At 34.0% G+C, this 23650-nt stretch overlaps 1 protein-coding gene across 1 annotated transcript in view; it reads left to right on the forward strand.

Moving 5' to 3' along the window:
- Window positions 1-21552, forward strand: part of LOC149960330 (TWiK family of potassium channels protein 7-like) — a 50350-nt gene extending 28798 nt beyond the window's left edge. Inside the window, exon 3 of the mRNA XM_090165236.1 lies at window positions 20107-21552. Within this exon, the coding sequence (XP_090021362.1) occupies window positions 20107-20870 (764 nt within the window). The 3' untranslated portion in view covers window positions 20871-21552. The remainder of the gene's footprint in view (window positions 1-20106) is intronic.
- Window positions 21553-23650: the final 2098 nt, after the last annotated feature.

A 23650-nucleotide genomic window follows, 5' to 3' on the forward strand; every position in this document is an offset into this window, starting at 1 on the left:
AAATTCCCTGATTTCCTGTTTTCCCTGGCGTGTGGAAAACCTTAATAATATATACAGTTTGATTTTAGCATTCGACGTACTGTAAATAACCGTATGTTGGCAAGAATATAATTAATTGAACATAGAATTTGTGTCTTATATTATTAAGATATTATTAAGATCATACCGAGAGAAAGGTTGAAACCTTACACACAAATTTTTTAGGGCCACGTGCAGTGTAGCCGATGCTGCCGCTACCGTATTCCAAATAGCTCTTCAACAATTAGATCTAGAAAGGTCACTGATATGTCAATCGAAAAGGCATGGCAAGCCCTCGGTAGCCCGTTATACCTAGTTCGCACGGGGAACTAGGTCAAATCACCCTGCTGGGTGAGGTCCGGCAACCGTTCGCACGCCGGGTTTTTTCCCAAAGTTTCTCCGATTTTTGAAAATACAGAAACCGTTCGCACGTTCTTTTTCGCTAACTATTATAATATTATTTCCAAAACTCAATTAATAACAACTTTTCTCTCGGTGACCATACATTTTTGGAATCGTATCACAAGAAGTTAATCATTTTCCCATTTTAGTGGTTTTTTGGCGATTTTTGCCTTGAAAGTTAAATTTTTTTTAAATAAAGAGCGACTTGGTCGAATATTATATTTTTAGTTAGTATTGATCATTTCTGAACTACGTATTCTGTTGGATTATGAAATTTTAATTTTAAGTAAGATTTCTGGCCAATTCGCGGGACTCCACAACCAGGCGTACGCACTATTGTCATAATTGAATTTCGTATCAGAAATCGTTTGTTTTTCGCTACCTTATTTCCGAAACCAGGTAACTATAAAAATTCGATTTGTCTAAAAATTAATTTAATTAAAGTGTTCGCGTTTCGCTACTTTATTTCTGAAACCACGTAACTCAAAAAATTCGTTTGTCCTAAAACTTAATTTATTTAAAGTGTTCGTGTTTCGCTACCTTAATTCAAAAACCAGGTAGGTAACTGAAAAAATTCGGTTTGTCTAAAAATTAATTTAATTAAAGTGTTCGCGTTTCGCTACTTTATTTCTGAAACCACGGAACTCAAAAAATTCGTTTTGCCTAAAACTTAATTTAATTAAAGTGTTCGTGTATCGCTACATTATTTCCGAAATACTAAAATCATTCTTTGTAAAAACTGATTTTAATATTGTGGAAAATAAAAAACTATTGTTTTATTTTTTAACTTAATGCACAAGTAACCAAAACCAATTTTTTGTCTTTAAACTTTAATTTGAAAAAAGTACTAAAATTCCGTGTGTAGATAAAACCAAATAATCATAAAAAAATAGAGTAAACCAATATGTTATTTATTAATTAATTGTGTGTACTTAAATGTCCGTGACATCTAAGAGCAACAAACACAAGGAGGAAGCAGCTAGCCTCTAAACACGCTAACGCAGTGTTGTGTATAAATTTCATTGGACGATCGTTTTCGCTGAACGTTTTACGGAAAAGGGGAAGACCATTTCCAAATTTTCCCCTTCCGACGGCAGCAGGCGCTAAAGCGTCTAACCAATGAAAACTGTACGCAAGAAAATCCACGACTTTTGACGGATTGCGTCCTCCTTGTGTGGGGTGCTGTATTTGTTGCTCCTAGCTGGGACTATCACCCTTCTCTTCATTTATCTGTACGTTATTTAGAATCTCTCTCTCGTTTTCAAATTTCGCGTCTGAAACATCTAAGCCTAACGTCGGGATGAATTGGCACTACTCAAACCTGCTGGCTCCTTCAACAGTCGCACTATAATGAAACTCTTCTAATCGCAACTACTCAAACTGAACTGAGGGAACTGTACGCAAGAAAATTCACGACTTTTGACGGGTTGCGTCCTCCTTGTGTGGGGTGCTGTGTTTGTTGCTCATAGTCGTAAATGTTTAATTTGTTGCTCCTAGCTGGCATCATGTTTTCCTTAGGAGTTGCAACGCGAACATGGAATAGTGGTGCCCTCATACTCTCCATTTTCCTGAATACGAACTTGATGTTTGTACCCAAATACGGTATTATCACTGTTTGAGGATCTCCAGAATTTCCCTTTTAATGAGAATTTTTCCTTAAATAGTGAATAACATCGCAGTGAACACTGCCTCTAATTAAAATGTGTTTGTGTACGCTAGACAAATTAGATGCGTTCACACTCCTCCTTCCATTTCAGACCTTTCCGTTTCTGTAATTTGTACTAGTGTTGATAAATGCTGGGATGCAACGGTTGTGTGAATTACAGGGAGCAAGAATTTCCGTTTCTAGAGCTATAAGCTTTCTAACAAAACACAGAAATCGTCTCGCATCCTGTTGGAATTTTCATTTACCTTCATTTCCTGAGCTAAAGGCATTTTTGTTGTTATCGAAGGTAGCCTTAACTTTTAAGAGTCAGCAGGGAGATTTCGTAGAACGTGGCTGGCTTCCGAGTGGATTAATTACTCTAGAGGATGTTTAACGGATTTAAAAACAAACAACCGTTGTCCTGTCCACCTAGCGTGATTTTGTTGTAAACTGGATATATGTGGTGAACGAGTCAGTGGCGTCGCTAGGGTGTTTTAGGCGGCGCTTGAGCCACCTGTCAAATTTCTGAAGCGCCACCTAAAATTTCCGAGAAGCGCCACCTAAAATTCCCAATTTTTCCAATTCACTTGTCGAAAAGTTTCTTCGAACTTAAAAATGGGCATCAAAAATTTAATTTTTCATAGTCGGCCTCAATATTTCAACTTTAAAAACCTTTTTGGGAGCTTCCCCCCTCCCCCATATCACTCACTATAGGACGCCCCTGACCAGTGCTAATGGCTTAAGCGCCACCAGTTTTGAAATCCTGGTGACGCCACTGGAACGAGTAATACCAGCTGATATCCGACCAACCAATAAAAAAGGTCTTAGAGGGAGGTTACGCGTTGAAAAGCACCAAGCGCGGCGTTGATCCTTTAGATTGTGGAACTTTCTTTAGCTTTAATTAATCCATGGCTTAAAAAACTTCAGAAAAGTGGACCATTTGATTTTTCAGAGATTATGAGGTGAATTTATATTGAACATCCATTTTGTGCAGAAAGTTTGATTCTTGTTCGAAATTGTGAGAAAGGGAGATGAGTTTGTCGATATTCTAATGAAAAGTGCACAATTTGTCGATTATCTTATAGGAAATGATATAAGTTTGTCGATAATCTTAGCAAAGGATATACATATATCGAAAATCTTAGCAAAGGATATACATATATCGAAAATCTAAGCAAAGGATATACATATATCGAAAATCTTAGGAAATCATATAAATTTGTCGATATTCTAAGAAAATAAGCTAAATTAGTCGAAAATCTTAGGAAAGGATATAAGTTTGTCGATATTTTACGGGAATAAGCTAAATTAGTTGAACATCTTAGGAAAGGATATACGTTTGTCGATATATTAAGGAAAGGATATAAGTTTGTCGATATATTAAGGAAAGGATATGAGTTTGTCGATATATTAAGGAAAGGATATAAGTTTGTCGATATATTAAGGAAAGGATATAAGTTTGTCGATATATTAAGGAAAGGATATAAGTTTGTCGATATATTAAGGAAAGGATATAAGTTTGTCGATATTTTACGGAAATAAGCTAAATTAGTTGAACATCTTAGGAAAGGATATAAGTTTGTCGATATATTAAGGAAAGGATATAAGTTTGTAGATATATTAAGGAAAGGATATAAGTTTGTCGATATTCTAAGGAAATAAGCTAAATTAGTCGAAAATCTTAGGAAAGGATATAAGTTTGGCGATATATTAAGGAGAGGATATAAGTTTGTCGATATATTAAGGAAAGGATATACGTATGTCGATATTCTAAGCAAGTTGGTCATTTTAAGGAATGGAGTTAAGTTTGTTGCCACTGAGTTAAAAAGCTATTTTTGAGTACAACTTAAAGAACGTTGGTAGCTATTGTAGAGGAGAGCTCTAACTATTACGTTCGATACGTTTGTTACCATTGTGTAGATTGGATCAAAATTGGTAGTCATTATGTGGACAAGATTAAAATTGTTGTCATTACGGAGAAAGAAGATAAATTTGTCGCAACAGTAGGCATTGGAGCTAGGTTGGCCGCCATTGTGGGAAAATGAGCTTTATTGATCACCATTTTGGTTAAGTGAGCGAAGTTGGCCGCCATTGTGGAAAAGAAAGCTAACTTTGTCACCATTTGGGGTAAGGAACGTACATTTCTTGCTATTTAAGGGAAAGCAACTAAGTATCTCGACTATACCAAATCGCAAACGATCAAGGTTCCTTTGATCCTTTCTGTACAATATATCGTGCTACGATTCTTCGAGACGACACGCAATTTTTTCAAAGCGCATGATCAAGAATGTCGTTATATTTCCCAGATATTTCCTCGTGTATATATATTTTCCTCATTATACGAAGTACTATTGAAAATAGCACTTTCCTTAATTGGCTCCATCAGTTACATCGTTTCTTGGAAGTATCGTAATTGTTTCTATAGCGTCGTTCTATTCACTGGGCACCTTCACAATGGCGCTGATTGCGCGCTGAGTCTCGTATTACGAATGGGGGGTTTTTGTAGCGAGCGAGCTGAATCTTTTGGTGCCTTCCCACATTCGCTCATGATTCCTAAGAAATATGGCGATACGAAAAGAGTGATTCCGATTGTAGTCTCTATTTGACCGAAAATCGAGCTATAGTGTTAGCAGGCAAAAAGCGTCTTGGTGGGCGAGCTGAATTTCTTCGGCGAGACGGAGGGGGCGAAGAGGGGAAATCAACTTGCGGGGGCCAGTAGCGGCCCCACGCTCGCCTAAAAGCTTCTCGTTTCGATTTCCCGGGTGACCTCAATTACGGCGGACGACAGAGAAAAAGTGAAAGCAACGACGTTGTAAGGAAAAACCTCTTCGCGAAGAGCGCCAACGTTTGTGCAGTGGCGCTCACTTAGGACTTTCTCCCGCGGCCCCCTCGTTGGCGACCCCCTCCCGCAGTTTTTTCCGTCCGTTGCAAAACAGCGAGAAAGAAGAGATACCCTTTGATTTTCTTTTCTTTCTAAAGATTTGCTTTTTTTCGTCCTATTTCGCGTTCTCCGAAGCTACATCGTCCACTGCAATCTCAAATCGTTTCCGCGCTATCTTAGGCAACATTTCGTTAAGCCTTGGACCAGGCTGCACGTATACTCGCATCAACTCGCTTTAAGGTCCGCTCTGTCTTCCCCCGCCTTTTATGTCCCCCGTTTTTCCTTTTGGTTACTTTTTATCAAGTAGCCCGCGTAATCCCCAGCCATAATTCGTTTTTCAGCGATGATTCATTTCTTCAGCATTCTCTAATCTCCCAGCTGGATTGAACGCGAAATACCGTAAAACCTAGAAGAACAACGAAACGGGGGCCACCTAGAGTATAAAAGATACCAGCGAGGGGCCTCGCTTTTTGGGCCCGTCTACTTTTCGTTCGTATTTATATTTGCCCATTTGTTATATTTGATGGATTAACTTCCTCCTGAAAAGTTGTTGATTTATCGTAACGCAATTTACTATCTACAAAAACTTTCGCCAATGGGAAAAAAAGACTTCAAATAGTTGGCGAACGTTAAGCCTTTGCGTTTCTGTGTTCTCGCTTTTAATACAAAATAACAGTTTATTTCTATTTACAAATCTTAAGAGGGTCTGTTATAAAACCTTTTTTTTTTTGCGACTGCATTATAGAAACTGTTGAAATTCTCGGAGGATATTATTATACGTCACAAACAAATAGTGGTTTTGACCTAATTTTGGTATCATATCCGGATGGGAGATACTTTAGATATTAAGTATGGTTTAATCAACTTCAACCTGAAAGTGGTACAAATAAAGATAAAATAACTATTATAAAACCTCTTTTTCAAACTGATCCGAAATTGAAAAAAATTAATGAGATTATAGTTAATGTTATTAGTAATTGTCCTAATTCCTAAATGTTTTAGAAATATTTACAATGTTTTAGAAATATTTACAATGTTTTAGAAATATTTACAATGTTTTAGAAATATTTACAATGTTTTAGAAATATTTACAATATTTTTGATATATTTAAAAAATATTAGAAATTTCGGAAATATTTGAGAAATTTTGGATATATTGGAAGGAACGTCGGAAAATATCGTGAAATCCAAAAATACAGAAATACAATAGAAATATCGTGAAATCCAAAAGTACAGAAATACAATGGAAATATCGTTAAATCCAAAAATACAGAAATACAACGGAAATATCGTGTAAATACCAACAAGGATGATGCTTTGGCATAAAAGCTCGTTTTCTGGAAATATTTTTAAAGTCTATAGATGGCGCTCGGTTTATGGAAATTCACTTTTTCAGAATTGTATTAAAAATTAAAAATTTGGAAGTAATCGAAAAAATATATTAATTAGTTTAACACAATTTTTGTACAAACAGTTTCGAATTCTAGCATTTTATAGTACATTAAAGCAACTGTCGGCTCTATCATTGCCACCTGTATTATGAAAAGGCCCCTGTTATTAGAGATGGCCATGAATCTATCCCAATCTTCGGAAAAAATGACATTCGTGGAGAGCGTGGAGCCATCTATTAATGGGAACGGAAGCTAAAATTCAAAATAGCGAAACAATAACGTCGTCAGAGAGCCATTATAGAGTATTATATTTAGACCACTTTTACTTTACTTAGTGAACTTCAATCTAAATTATATATCCCATATAAAATATATTGTAAACCATTACTATAATTGAAGTTATTGACCAATTTACAAACGAGCCACTCAACGCGAAGCATACTTTTATGTCCCGCCTTTTGGGCCAAAATGTAGCTTCAGCATCTTGTTTTGAAAAAAGAGCTACTTCACCTAGAGCCGACCCTTGCTTTAAATACACTGGGTAACGGTTTTGCCATGGCAACGAAAAATGTTTTTGACAACATAAAATGGAAATTTCCCATTGAAAATAACATGGGATTTGGACCGATTCCAACATTTTAAAAAATTGAAAAAATTTAAAATACCAAAATTATAAAAAAATTGTTAAAAATTGACGAAAAAAATCAAAATTGATTACATTTTGATTAATTTGAACCAAATGGGTGAAAATAAACCGATATAGCTTAAGTAGGAAAAATTTCCATTTTATGTTGTCAAAAACATTTTTCGTTGCCATGGCAAAACCGTTGCCCATTGAATAAATTCCCTTTAGGATTTTTCAAGTTACATGAAGGTCTACCAATCCCCCGAGTTTGAACAAAATCGGTGTGTAACACCTCGGGTCGTCTCCTTGTTAGTGAACTTTAACCTAAATTATATATCCCATGTAAAATATATTGTTAACAATTGAGTAATTGACAAATATACAAATGACTCAATCAACGCGAAGCATACTTTTATGTCCCGCCTTTTGGGTGAAAATGAAGCTTCAGCATCTTGTTTTGATGTCGACGCTAGCGACATCTGTTGAAAAAAGAGCTACTTCACCTAGAGCCGACACTTGCTTTAAATAATTTTCTAGAAAACTAGACCGATATATACCAATATACTTGTCAAACATTTTGTTGTCGTAACTTCTTAAAGGTTATTTTACGTACTACCAACTTGGTTTTTTCATGACATTATATCTTCATAACAACCAACTTTATTTCTAAATTTCAGAGTATGCTCTACAACTTTATAAAGCAAACTTTATATCTATAATATTAAAAAATAAATTTTTAAAAACAATTAAATATTTTCCTTTTTTTTTGGAAATTTACAAATTAAAGAGTTCCCTTAATAATAAAGAAACACTGAAAAAGTCAGTTTTCTAGATTAAATGGTTTTCAGAAAAAAATCAAACCGAAACTTCCTATACAGATATAATGCTACCACTAGCGTTTGCTGTTACTAAGAGCTAAGGTAAAACTCAAAAGAGTTAAAGTGTACGGAAGATCTACCAAAAAAGACGTGAAAACCTTATTAAAGCAATCGTGCTTCTTTTTCACGACCAACTTTATTTTCTTTATACTGCTAGTTGCCAATTTCCCGCGAGAAAAACGGAGATGTAAAAATATATGTCAGTTTATATTTAAACACTTTTAGAAGCTTTACGTGCGCGAAAAATATTTTGATATAAATATGCAAATACTAAACTGTGAGATCAGCGACATGCAACTTCTATGAAAGCCTTCTAGATAACATTTACACACTCCAAGTTTAACAGTACTGCTCTTCAGAAAAGCACGCGCCAAAACCATTAATAACTTTTATTTATGTTAGAACTTTATCAGGCGTGAAATTTATTTATATTATTAAAGAAAGCCTTCGGTGGCTAGAAATATCTGTTTCGGTTCTATTTTGAAAGTTACTGTTGAGTTTCTAAGTTATCCACAATATTTTGTAGTTATAAAAAACTTTATTAAAAATTTTATGATTTAGAATTATAATTGAGAAATTTGCGAATTAGAATTAGGAGTATTATAAATTATAATTATAATTCAGAACTATATATATTTGAATTATAATTATTATAAATTATAACTATAATTCAGAACTTTATAAATTTGAATTGGGATTATTATACATTATAACTAAAATTCAAAACTTTATAAATTTGAATTTGGATTATTATAAATTATAATTATAATTCAGAACTTGAAAAATTTGAATTATATTTATTATAATAGCAATTTAGAATTTTAAAGATTAGTATTATATTAATAATAACTACAATTCAGTATTTTAAGAATTAGTATTATATTAATTATTATTAATATTCAGAACTTTCTAAATTATAATTATGGTAATTGTAATTAAATTTCAGAAACTTTGAATTACAATTTTGAACATAATACACATTAATTTCAATTTTGAACATTATACACATTAATTTCAATTAAGAACTTTATACACATTAATTTCAATTAAGAACTTTATACACATGAATTTCAATTAAGAACTTTATACACATGAATTGCAATTCTGAACTTTATACACATGAATTGCAATTCAGAACTTTATACACATGAATTGCAATTCAGAACTTTATACACATTAATTTCAATTCAGAACTTTATACACATTAATTTCAATTAAGTACTTTATACACAAGAATTGCAATTCAAAACTTTATACACATGAAGTACAATTTTGAACATTATACACATGAATTTCAATTCAGAACTTAATTTATACACATGAATTGCAATTCAGAACTTTAAACACATGAATTGCAATTCAGAACTTTAAACACATGAATTTAAATTAAGAACTTTATACACAAGAATTGCAATTCAAAACTTTATACACATGAATTACAATTTTGGACATTATACACATGAATTTCAATTCAGAACTTAATTTATACACATAATTGTAATTCAGAACTTTAAACACATGAATTGCAATTCAGAACTTTAAACACATGAATTTAAATTAAGAACTTTATACACAAGAATTGCAATTCAAAACTTTATACACATGAATTACAATTTTGAACATTATACACATGAATTTCAATTCAGAACTTAATTTATACACATGAATTGCAATTCAGAACTTTAAACACATGAATTTAAATTCGAAACTTTATAAATTAGAATAATATTAATTATAATTATGATTCAGAACGTTTAAAATTAGAATTCTATTAATCAGAAATAAATAACAGAACTCTAAAATAAATAAGAACTTAATAAATTAGATTTATATTAATCCAAAACTGAATAACTTGAAATAATTAAAAACTGTACATAGGACGTCTGAAATTGATCCTCCATGGTATCTTTATTTAAACTTATTAATCCTAGATTTCCGAAAATTTCTGGATACACTGAAATTTACTGAGCAACTTAAGATACTCTTATAGTGTACTAATCGAGAAAGCATTTAAAAATTTCTGAAATTTAAGCGCGCGATTGATCATAAATAAAAAGAAAAACGTGATCTTATAAAATTTAATCATATATATTGAATTTATTCATAAAAGAAATCCTAGAAATTTACGTATTTCATAAGAAAATAATCATTTTTTCAAATTATTTAAATTACAGTATCACGATTTAATCATTCTAATTTTGGTTTAATCATTTCAATCACGATTTAGTCATTTCAATCACGATTTAGTCATTTCAATCACGATTTAGTCATTTCAATCACGATTTAGTCATTTCAATGACGATTTTGCCATTTCAATCACGGTTTAGTCATTTCAATCACGATTTAGCCATCTCAATCACGATTTATCCATTTCAATCACGATTTAATCATTTCAATCACGATTTATTCATTTCAATCACGATTTAATCATTTCAAACACGATTTAGTCATTTCAATCACGATTTACTAATTTCATTCACGATTTATTCATTTCAATCACGATTTAATCATTTCAATCACGATATAATCATTTTTATCATTTTAATTATGATTTTATCCAATTTAATTATTTTAATCTTGATTTTATCTGATTTAATAATTATAAAAAATGATTTTTTAAACATAAATTAATTATACCGTGTTTTCTTATTATCTTAGTTCATTGGAAAAACAAAGAGTGTTATAAAAAATTCAACATTCCTTAATTAGTGTTAAAATGAATTTTAAAATATTCAATTTTAAAATAAATAAGTAATTAATTTTATAAATTAAAAAAGGTTACTTAGCAAACGAAAAGTTCGATATTTCGTCCATGTCTACACATCAAACCAAAACTTTATAAAAACCAATATGCTATTTTTCTCACTCGATATTTCGTACATTTATTATTTAATTGCGAATCTTAATTGTTGATGTTTTTAGAAAAACAAAAGATTCACCTTCCGTAGCATGTGGTAGAATATCCAACGAATGATAATTTGAAAATTTTCAAGCCCTATTTTCAAAATATAAACGATTCTCTAGCAATTGACCGATTTCAAAATTACGTTTTTGCGCGTTACAGTACATGTACATTGTGAGGTATAGCAGGCTTATTTACCTGCTTTTATACCCTAACATGGTATAACCGCGTGATCAGATATTTTTAATCTGCGTATTTTTCTACCTTGCGACACACTTTTGATCATAATTATCAACACATAGCTATCATTAGCTATTTTGACAAAGAACAACTCTTATGGAATATAGTTATCAACACATCGATATCAGTAAATATATCCGAGAAAGCAACACACTTATTGAGCATAACTATCCACACATAGCTATCATAAGCTATTTAACACTCTTATGAAACATCATAATCCACACATACATATCAGTAAATATATCCGAGAAAGTAACACACTTATAATAACGTAGTTATGGACTTACGTTGATACCGTTCAACAAATACAAAACAGAGAACCGTTACTGCTAAGATAATCATATCATTAAGCACCCCATGGGGTCTCGGTCCAAAACCTCATTTGCAAATCGATCCCAATTATACGAGAGATTTTAGCACAACCCATAATTAGGCTTAGTAACTTCAACTCCTATTTGGCGACTTCCGCCTCCAAATCACACCGAAAATAAAACGAAAATATTTACATTATGGAAGTACTGTTTATAAGGGTGTTCGCGTAGCCTTGGCTGTGTTTGTGTATGGAAGGGTTCAGAGTAAAATAGCCGAATCGCTTTTCGAAGTTCTGATGAGCGGGGAAAAAAAAACGTGTTTACGAAAATGAGTTGGACCTTTTCCAAATAATCAAGCTTGGAAAAAACCCGCCATCTCTTCGAAGGGGTAATAAATAATATCCTTCGAATATCTTTTCTTGTTCGGTTTTATCGGCTACTAGAACCAACTACGAGAAGAAAAAAAAAATTGAAAATTGCTCGTTAAAAACGCGTGTTTCAAATATGGGCTCGCGATTGACTCTTACGATCTCGCCGAATGGGTTTCTTAATAGAGTCATTTTTGTCCTTGACGCTTATGACGGCGCGAAAAATATATTTATAAAAGAAGACCGAGAACCAATTTCTTCGAGTCATCGTTTTAGAAGGACATATTATATTCATTCTTTGCCTTAACGATTTCATTTCTCTAGATCATTCAAAACGAGGATGATTTTAATAGTTTTAGTTGTTTAAAATATAAGTATTTCTAGGTTTCGCTTTATTAAATAATTAAATTCGTTAACTTAGAACTTACTTCAATCATTTCATTTCTTTCTCATTGAAAACGAAGCTGATTAAGACTTTTTATAGTTTAAAATAAAAGTATTTCTAGTTTATGCCGTTTCAAACCATTTAATCCGTAACTTAGAACTTACTTCAACCATTTAATACGTCTCTCATTGAAAACGAAGCTGATTAAGACTTTTTATAGTTTAAAAAAAATTATAGTTTTCATGGTAAACGCTGATCATTAAGAAATTTTATAGTTTAAAATACAAGTTTTTATAATTTTCGATTTGTGAAGCATTAATACAATTAACTGACAATTTAGCTCAATGATTTCATTCTTTTTTTTATTGAAAACGAAATTGATTTAAGACTTTTTATAATTTAAAATATGAATATATAAAGTTTTCGACATTTGAGCCATTAAATTTTCGTTTTTTTTAAGCATTTATACATTTAACATTTAATTTAGCTCAACGATTTCATTTATTTCTCATTAAAAACTTAGCTGATTAAGACATTAAAATTTAACATATAAAGAACTCTAATTTCCGCTTTTTTAACCTCTAATAGAGTTAACTTAAAAACCAAATTACTCGTAAAAGGAACGAAGCTCCAATTAAGGAATGTTAATTACCTCTTATTTCGGACTTTATAACCATTAATAAGACCGGATAAGAAATTAAAAATTAATCAGAAACATTAAAGATACGTCAACTCTCCTATACGTTCTTCTTTGGCGTCTTTTATCGCGGACTTAACCTCTATTATTTAGTTATTAGATGAAAAAAATCGATATAAAGTTGTTTACTATAAGCGAAGCGCATTTTCATGTTTTCCTTATAATAAAAATTATTAAAAATTGTCAATTTATCGTTAAATAATTTAACATAATGGATAGTTCCAAATAACCTTCCTTTTTAGTAAACTTAGAAGTAAAATTTCTAGGTTAAAACGAAATAAATGTAAAAATTACACAAAGAATTAATTCAAGATAACATGAAGCTACAACCTTTAAGGTCTTAAGAATTTAAACCAAGTAAACTAGCTCTTTTTTCAACAGATTTCGCTAGCGTCGAAATCCCAACAAGATACTTAAGCTACATTTTGACCCAAAAGGCGGAACGTAAAAATAGCCCTCGCGTTGATTGGCCAGTTTTGAAATTTCACATTAACTTATATTACATGTGTAGTAATTTTTAACAACATTTTTATATGGGATATATAATTTAGGTTAAATTCCACTAAGTAGAGTATAAGTTGTCTAATTATGTTTAACTATTTTAAATAATAGCTTCCATTGCCATTACTAGATGGCACCATGATCTCCAGTAAAGTAGTTTTTTCGAAGAATCGGATAGATCGATTACCATTTCTAATACCAATTAGGCACCAGGAATCCATAACGCCGTTGTGGCGCAACATTTTAGGCTGAGTTTACAAGCCAGGTGACTAATGTGTCGTTTGCTCTATCGTCTGTTTGCTAATTAGGTCTTTGGTGGAGTTATAATTTTATAGTTCTGATAGACCAAAATATGAATGATAAAAAAGTTATAAAAGAACTTAAAGCAAGTGTCGGCCCTAGGTGAAGTAGCTCTTTTTTCAACAGATGTCGCTAGCGTCGAAATCAAAACAAGATGCTGAAGCTACATTTTGACCCAAAAGGCAGGACATAAAAGTATGCTTCGCGTTGAGTGGCTCGTTTGTAAATTGGTCAATAACTTCAATTATAGTAATGGTTTACAATATATTTTATATGGGATATATAATTTAGGTTAAAGTTCACTAAATATAGTAAAAGTGGTCTAAATATGATACTCTAAAATGGCTCGCTGACGACGTTATTGTTCCGCTATTTTGAATTTTAGCTTCCGTTCCCATTAATAGATGGCTCCACGCTCTCCACGAAAGTAATTTTTTTCGATGATTCGGATAGATTCATGGCCATCTCTAATAACAGGGGCCTTTTCATAATACAGGTGGCAATGATAGAGCCGACAGTTGCTTTTAAAAAACGATTGGAAGCAGTTGTTTCGGAAATGAACATATTTTTAGAGGACGGCATTTTAAACATTATCTCCACGCCGGTTTAAAGACTGTATTGAGTTCATGCATGTAATAATTAATTAGTCCATGGTTCATGCAAGGAAAAGACCCCATGGTTGTAACAGTTTTTGTCAAGCACTATGGAATACATGTTCGAAATCCTATCATGATAGAATGGCCTTTAATTTGTTGGACTTTATGATAACTCTCACAGGATTTTGATAACAGTTTGTTTCACTCCATGCTTCTAAATCTGAGCTGTTAGGCCTTTGTTCAGGTTTGGAAGTAAATAAACTTTATCTTTACGGGCCATTATTTTCGCTCTTTTCTTGGAAGCTTGGTTACAAACTACTGTTTTTTTCTAAATCATGAATTGCTTTTAATGACTCATCTATCGCGGACTCTAATACCGGAAAAAACATCTAAATCAACTATGCCGATGGGTTCTGCCCTTTTTTCCTGATGATGAAAACTAGCAGTCGACTAACAAAAACCTGTATATTTTAAATAACGAATCAAAAGCGAGAGCTTTCACGTCACCGAATTTTACGTCATTTAAGGCGGTATTTTGGCCCAACCCATAATGTTCCAACACAAAATACCACCGGGAATATGGGGAGATATTCATTCCAAGTAGCGTTATGGATTCCTGGCGGATATGGTAGACAGTTGAGCTCTTCGGTTTCCCCTTCCATAAAAACTTGTTGAGGTTAACGGTAATAGTTAGTGTAGGGAGCTGTTGGCTCACGTGGCACGAAGGGCTTGCCACCACCCTCCTAGGTATTGTAACCCAGCCATCTGAATTAATGGCTTTAAAAGTCGCTTGATGACTTAGGCCTAAGTGGTGCCTTGGGTATTAGCCTAGCTGATTATTATTATTATTATTTTATTTGGGTAACAAAAGTAAATCCTTAATACGATCGTACCGAAGTGTCTTCCTCCTTACAGGCAGAAAGGGGGTAGTTTTACACGAGGGAAGATTTGGCGAACAGGACACAGTATAGATAGCTTCCGTCTTGAATTCGTTCTTGATTCCATTTCCGGTTGTTAATTTTCCGAAAAAAGAAAGTTTTCCGAATTGCGGAATATTTTCCACAAATCGGAAAAATAAAAATTTTAAACATAAATTGCTTTTTAAGAGTTTTTAATGTTTTTATGATAAAACTAGTCTAGAGGTTTAGTTTTACTTTTATATTCGAAAGAAATGTGGCGAAAATGCCTCTTTATTTAAATTTGCAAACAATATTAGACTAATCATGAAATGAAAACTTTATTTTATTTTTTTTCCGGAAAAATACGGAAAATGTTCGGACTTACAACCGAGGGGCTGATCACTCCGCGTAATCGGTGTACAGAGCCGTACCTTTGACTGTACTAATGGGATTACGCGTAATCTTTGAAGTCCCTGCCTTTGGCAGCGCTAATCTAAGTGTAATCCGGTGTACAGACTTTCTAAGAGTGGTTAGCCCCTCGCTTACAACTCTATATATAAGTAGACTGAACTTGATTGGAAACGGTAGCAAAACCTTTCCCATAAACTTAATAGGACTTTATCGCAATGTTTTCCGCATCCCGATTTGCTGAGCCGACGAAACAACTGCGCAATAGTTCCTCGGCTCGAAACCGACATTGCTAAAATCCGCTATAAAGAGAAACAAAATCAAAACTTAATTTTGTTTTCTACCGAAGCCGCCACTCGTCGAGTCTACAAGTTTTCGATATCTGTTTTCCAATTTGGCCGTTGTAACGTACCTTATTTTTGTTTATAGATGGTACGTCTTTTATCGTCTTTTATACTGGCAACACATCATAAACTCAGTTAGTTTTATTACTCGAAAACTATTTCGGCCCCAAAGTGAAAACTTCTTTTTATATATATTATAGGCTTACAATATAAAATCTTTTAACGCCTTCCTTTTTTCATAGCAGTCAAAAAGAGGGGCCGAAGCAATTACATGGGCTCCTGATTTCTTCAAAAGGGATTGCCGTCGTCCAAATTACGCGCTTGAGTTGAGGTGGCCGTGGCTTCTATAATCGCTGTCTTCGCCGTATGATAGAGAAAGTGACTTGGGCTCAGTCTCGCATCCTCAGAAAGCCACCGGGGCTCAAATCTTTTTTGGGCGCTTTTTACTTTTTACGTATTTTTTTCTCGTCACCTCGTTGAAGCCCCTCCCCACATCGGACAAAAAAAAAGGCGTTAAAAGATATTTTTCACCGAATACTTTTTAACAGAATTTTTTTTAACTTCCGGACATTCATCTTAACGAACACGAATTTATCAGGAAAACGGGGTAAAAACCTCAAGGCCTAATTCGAAATATATTTTGCATCACGCTCAGATAAAACGGGATACGCGGGGTGGTTAGCGTTTGGATCTAGCAGTAAGAGCCGGGTCTGATACCATATTGTCGCTGTGGTTACGAAAATAGAGTACAACAATATATTTTAAATTCGGTACAACAAAAATGTGTTATATTTGATGCAAATGCCATGCATATATTAAAGCAAGTGTCGGCTCTAGGTGACGTAGATCTTTTTTCAACAGATGTCGCTAGCGTCGAAATCAAAACAAGGTGCAGAAGCTGCATTTGGACCCAAAAGGCGGGACATAAAAGTATGCTTCACGTTGATTGGCTCGTTTGTAAATTTGTCAATAACTTCAATTATAGTAATTGTTTACATTATATTTTATATGGGATATACAATTTAGGTTAAAGTTCACTAAGTAGAGTAAAAGTGGTCTAAATATAATACTATATAATGTCTCTCTGACGACGTTATTTTGAATTTTAGCTTCCGTTCCCATTAATAGATGGCTCCACGCTCTCCGCGAAAATAATATTTTTCGAAGATTCGGATAGATCCATGGCCATCTCTAATAACAGGGGCCTTTTAATAATACAGGTGGAAATGATAGAGCCGACAGTTGCTTTAAACTTTATGCCGATTTGATTAAAATTATTTGAACTGAACTTTGGAGTAAACCACTCGCATAGAGTGGAAGGCTATCAGCGAAACTTGTGAACACTTTTCGTTCGCAGCTTCTTGTTTCCGAGGCGTGAAATAAACAATTTGGCCTAAAGGTAATGTACAATATCTAGATAAAAATTTAAGTTTATACTCTACGGAATGTGAAAACAACACCATCGCTCTTCGGACTATATTTATTCACGCCTCGAAAACCAATTGGACAGTTAGAATTAATGTTTCATGCGCTTCCATAGGGCCTTCCACTCTATGCGAGTGGGTTACTTTATGGAAGGTGCCTCGATTACAGCTGGATCCAAATTTGAACATTGGATTGAGGCATTGTTGAATTAAGGTTTGCAAGTTCTTTCCGTACTTGTGGAAGAGTTTTTCCATCGAGGTCTTTGGTTTCATTCATTGAATTGGGAATAATACTGCTAGAATTACAATTACGATTTTGGTTGCCATGGTTACGCGGGACCTGTTCTGATAGGACTGTACGAAATGCATCTTTATAATTAGGCGGTAGCGCCATCTATATTTTGTAAAGTTATATGGCTAAAAATAAATAATTATTACTCACCGTAACTTGAGTTACAAAAGGGTCGTGTTGACAGAATGAAATTATTTTTAAACAACATCAAAGGTTTGTTTGTTACGAGTAATCATACATTTCAATTTCGCATCAGATTCGCGAAAAAATTCAATTGCAATATAGTTGCCACTACTATAGACAGATGCCGCCACGGTAGAACGATAAAGTTGATAAAGTCTCCTTATTGAACGAAATTGGTCCCGCGCCAGCCAGATTTAGTTGTACCTCTATTTATTCCCAACTCAATGGTTTCACTATCCAAAAGATTTTGCAGAGATAATAATAATAGTCAAAGTAGGGATTATGATAATAACTAGAAAAAAAAGAGGTATTGCAACTCACTTAATGGTGCGTTGAATTAATTTATAAAGGTACGATGGGATGAAGTCGAGTGATAATGGGCAGTTGTAGAACTATTTTATTTGCCGCCATTTCATAACTGTACGTAATGTTGGAATTTTTTTCTTTTCAACTGGACCTTCGGTCTTTTTGAATCTTGTGTACCATTCAATCGAATCCCAATCGACCTAAAACCGCAATTTTAGGCAGATTTTTTTACTGTTATTTATGCCGTACACATTAAGAATATTTTAATAAAATCCACATATTATTAGATTTTTTATTAAAAGGAGGCAGTCAACAAGCATAACAAAGCTACCCCTAACCTAACCTAAACCTTAACCTAAACATAACCCATCTAACCTATCCTAACCACGGATCTACGCTGAGTTGAAATCCGCTCATAATTGTATCAATTAATTATTTTAAATTTTCATATGAAAAAAAAACATCAATATAAACAGAGCCGTTTTTTAATTGTAATAAATATATTTAATACTTCTCATTCAACCGAAACCCGCAGTTGGGCGATAAATCGAAATATATTAGAGGAAAACTTTGGTCGAATGGGATTCGGTCGAAAGACATACAGCCTTTTGGAACTGTGAGATAGTATTACCATATAAAATAATACTTGGATGAACTGGTACCAAAATTCAGCTACTCCAGCAGACCAGCATATACTGGAACCATGTAAACAATTTCTGCAAAATAAATTATTATTATATTATTATTATATTATTATATATTTCGCCGCGTGGGGACGTACGTCGATCGACCGGAATATGGAAAATATACCGTGTATTTAAAGCAAAGGTCGGCTCTAGGTGAAGTAGCTCTTTTTTCAAAACAAGATGCTGAAGCTACATTTTGGCCCAAAAGGCGGGACATAAAAGTATGCTTCGCGTTGAGTGGCTCGTTTGTAAATTGGTCAATAACTTCAGTTATAGTAATGGTTTACAATATATTTTATATGGGATATATAATTTAGATTAAAGTTCACTAAGTAAAGTAAAAGTAGTCTAAATATAATACTCTATAATGGCTCTCTGACGACGTTATTGTTTCGCTATTTTGAATTTTAGCTTCCGTTCCCATTAATAGATGGCTCCACGCTCTCCACGAAAGTCATTTTTTCGAAGATTCGGATAGATTCATGGCCATCTCTAATAACAGGGGCCTGTTTATAATACAGGTGGCAATGATAGAGCCGAAAGTTGCTTTAAAATCTAACACCACAAAAATATATTATATGCGCTACCCAAATGAAAATCGATGTATTGTATATTTGCTATTTAAAAACATATTCTGCAAAATATCACTTTCCGGTTCTGTAAAATTAGCCTTTCAATTTATATAGAGGTCCAAATTTCTGGATTTTCGTCTTCTAAGCAGATGATATGCTATTCAAGTCACAAAGCGTCTGCTTAGTAGAAGAAAATCCAGTTAATTTAAGCTTCTAAGTTGATCTGTGTGAAGTGGAAAGGCTAAGTGTTGTCGTACGTAGAGGTGAAATTGAAATTTACCCAACTGGGAAAACTATCTCAAAAATTATTTCATTATTTAATTTTATATATACAGCAAGAAATCAAGAAATGTCCACTCCCCATATTTCACTATGATATTCCAAAATTATTTGCATTATTTCTAAGCCTTCAAATAGGCATAAGCTTAAATTTAATGTTATCGAAGTTACAAGTCTCAGGCTAGTTATTCAAATTGAATACTAAATACGTAAATCTTTGTCCAAAGAACTCTAGGCTTTAGGATGGACTTTTCTCCAATAAATTTTCGTTAAAATGTCATTAAATGGGTCGTCATGAATATTGATATTCGCCAAGAAATACCCCCGTCAAAATGCTAATACCCTATAAAAGCATCGCAAAAAAGACACCGAAACTCTTATCTGACAATATTTCTCACGCACCAAAGGCGGGCGAATTGCGCACTGGTTCTCAATCAACGTGGAAATATAGTTCCGCGGATTGCCGTCATAATTCCGTCCACGTTTTCTCTCGCCTTCATTGCAGTAATCACCTCCTTTCCCTGTCCATGGTCCGATTGTTAATCGTATATTTTCATTTTCTCTACGAAGGTTACGGAAACATCGCTCCGAAGACGAACTGGGGCAAGATAGTGACGATAATCTACGCCATTGCGGGCATTCCTCTGATGTTGCTGTACTTAACGAATATCGGCGATTTGCTGGCTAAGGCCTTCAAGTACGTCTACGGCCATTTGTGCTACTGCAAGGGCTACAATTCGGGCAGAAGGCGTCGACCGCACCACCATCTGCATCACCATCACGTGGCGCCTCCCCACGAACAGTACCGCATTCATCACATCGTCGTGCACGACGCCATTTCCAACGCTCACAACTCCATCGATTATGTTAATAAGTTCGCGGCCGCGCGCGAAGAAGAATTAAAGTTGGAGTCGTTGGGCGGCACGGCCAACATCGGAATCGCGCCCGGAATTCTTCATCAAGAGGAAGAACTGGATTACGGAAAGACGCGCGTGACTGTGCCCATTACTCTGTGCTTGGCGCTCATCACGGCGTACATTTGCGGCGGCGCAGCGCTGTTCTCGCTCTGGGAAGAATGGAACTATTTGGACGGTTATTACTTTTGTTTCGTGACGTTAAGCACGATCGGGTTCGGGGATTTAGTGCCCGGTGATACCGTGGTCTCCGACTCGGGCTCTCAAGAGAAACTCGTCATTTGCTCCTTGTACCTACTGACTGGAATGGCTCTGATTGCCATGTGTTTTAACCTGGTCCAAGAGCAGGTGGTCTTCAAAATTAGAAACTTGGGGAAGCGAATGGGTATCGTCAACGATTACGAGGACCCTCTCGAATAGACTCGACGTTATCACGAATAAAATGAATATTACATTTATCCCCGCCTCCCACGAATCATCCTAGTGTTGACTTTTAGAACCAAAAACTGGCCAGCTACGAAACGGTGCGGGTTATTCATCCAAAAGAACTAACAATTATAGTGTGGTACAAAAATAGACCCCCCAAATACAAAGGCCTATTAACGCGAGCCAATATTTTTGCCCGGGTTATATACCAGTTACGGAAAACACATTGCATTGTCGTTCACATAATCCACGAAAAGTGGCCGACATTTTAAACTGGCGAAGAAAAATACTCTTTATTCTTAAAAACACGCTTCTACTACGACGAAATATGTTAATTTACATTATTAAAGTTTGTGGAAAATAATGTTTTAATTTAGTTTTATTTAATCAAAAGGTTGCGTACGAAAATATTTAGATTTATATCTTGTTAATATTGTTTCCGCTACCAATATGTTTTTCTCTATAAAACTCTCCCACTTAAATGCTGATGGTTTTTAATTACTTCTATATGTAAAAACAAAGTGTAATTGGCTGACGAACAAATAGAAACGATCGAGATATAAATACCATTCCGGGTCTTAAACGCATTAACGAATGTTTAGATACGATTTGATTTTGTATAAATACGTATCGATCGATCATTTTTGAAGAAAAAAAACTGATTTGTGAAAATGTTTTCCGGGCAGTAAGGACTATTATAGTGATTTTGTTACTAATTCAGCAAACCGTGAAAGCCAATAAGTGTTTTATGTAAAAATATGATCAGTTTAATAAATTTATCATTAATCACCGCAGCCTTTAAAATTTCATTCATTTAATACTATTTATTAAATAGTTGTTTCTATACAACTAATTCTGATGAATAAAAAGTTAAAAAAAAACTATGCAGCCCTTAAGTCACAAGACACAGATTTGTAGATTGTTTGCACCTAGGAGCAACAAACACAAGGAGAACGCGGCTAGCCTTTAAACACGCTAACGCAGTGTTGTGTACAAATTTCATTGGACGAACCTTTACGCTGAACATTTTACAATTTCCGAATTTTCCCCTTCCGACGGCAGCAGGCGCTAAAGCGTCTAACCAATGAAAACTGTACACAAGAAAATCCACGGCTTTTGACGGGTTGCGTTCTCCTTGTGTGGGGTGCTGTGTTTTTTGCTCCTAGGTTTGCACGTGCTCTATATAAAGCTACAAGTATATTCTATAAATATTAAAACTTTTAGCCATGGTTTATTATAAATTGTTAAATTTATAAAAAAAAAGCTGTTACTTCATGACTTAGAAAAATAAAGTTTTTTTCTAAGTCATGAAGTAACAGCTTTTTTAAAAATTGAACAATTTACAAGTATATTCCTCTGGCGCCTGTAGCGCGTGCTCGTAGACTTGTGACGTAGGAGCAACATTGAAACAAGAACGCAACATTACTTTATAAAAAGAACAATTTCGAACTATACATTTAGTTAAATAAAAAAAATGTTTTAATTGCTTCATGAAGATATTTTAGTGTTTATAAATATGGTAATAGTAGCTTTATACAAGTGGATTTAATGAGCGGACGACAATTCGATGCACCACATAAATGACAAGGTACGTACCCTACTTAATGTTTCGCTAAAGGTTAGTACTCATTTTCCTCAATTCCATTTGATACAATCATGATTATTAATTATTGCTATTTACCCTAAGGGACATAAGCCCAATTCCCATTCATGAGTCTTTTTTTTTAATTTTCTCAAAAATTACAAATCTATATATTTGATTTATTATAAATTTCCATCTATTATAATTGTTTTAATTTTAATTAAATTTTTAGATTACATTGATTTGTGTAATGTTTTATTCCGGTTTTTGTGAACTTATTGATTAATTAATGGAGTGCTGCGGTATTTTAAACAAATCTTCATTATATTTAATTATTAGTTAAAAATTAAATTTAAATGAGTTTGCTCTGAATTATCATTGCCACCAAACCTACTTCCGTATAAATACATTAAAGTATAATTGGTGATTAAATCAACGCTTATTTAAAAAATCACTTGATTTAAATTAGACTAGCCGGTTATAATTTACTTAACGTTTGGACAAATAAATAAATGGACGCGAATCATGACAAAAAACCTCATTCTTAAAATTGAATCGCCCGCCAGCGCTCCTACCGAGAGAGTCGGTTAACTTTTCCACCTAAATTACAGAACGCTCGTAAAAATATTAGTGATGAGCTGAAACAATTGGACCTAAAGTCGTTCGCTTATCTGGCTCACGTGCTCAATATTTGGGGGGAAATCTTTACAATGACGGACACCGTGGCGCTGCTCTAAATTCCAGTCCATTAGGAGCTGTTAACAGATTACGGAAGGCCAAAATATCGACTAATTTGACACCCAAATCGTAAGTAACAATTGGAAGCCCACCAGCCCCTCAATTACGCAAACCCCACTCAATAAACGTTCAAATTATTAAATTTCCTCTTTGTCTTATCTCCAGAAAACTATTACAATTACTAAACTGAAGCTGTAAGTTAAAACACTTGATAATAGAGAGATTAAGCAAAGCGCTCTAGAAGTTTTAACAACAACGTCGGCAATACCTCGACGTTCGAGGTGAACCATTCTTTAAAATCGGTTAAAGGTATTTGGTGTGGAAAACCAACCTTTGCATCTCTGGCCGCTCTCGCCTTTGGCTTTAAAATTGTTTGGCGCCACTGTACAGGGAAATTTGAAAAATTGAACAGGTCTTCGATAAAGATTACTTTGCAGGTTATTATATTCCCTTT

Source organism: Leiobunum rupestre, chromosome 2, assembly GCF_980474605.1.
Source record: "Leiobunum rupestre chromosome 2, qqLeiRupe1.1.hap1, whole genome shotgun sequence".
Lineage (NCBI taxonomy): Eukaryota > Metazoa > Arthropoda > Arachnida > Opiliones > Sclerosomatidae > Leiobunum > Leiobunum rupestre.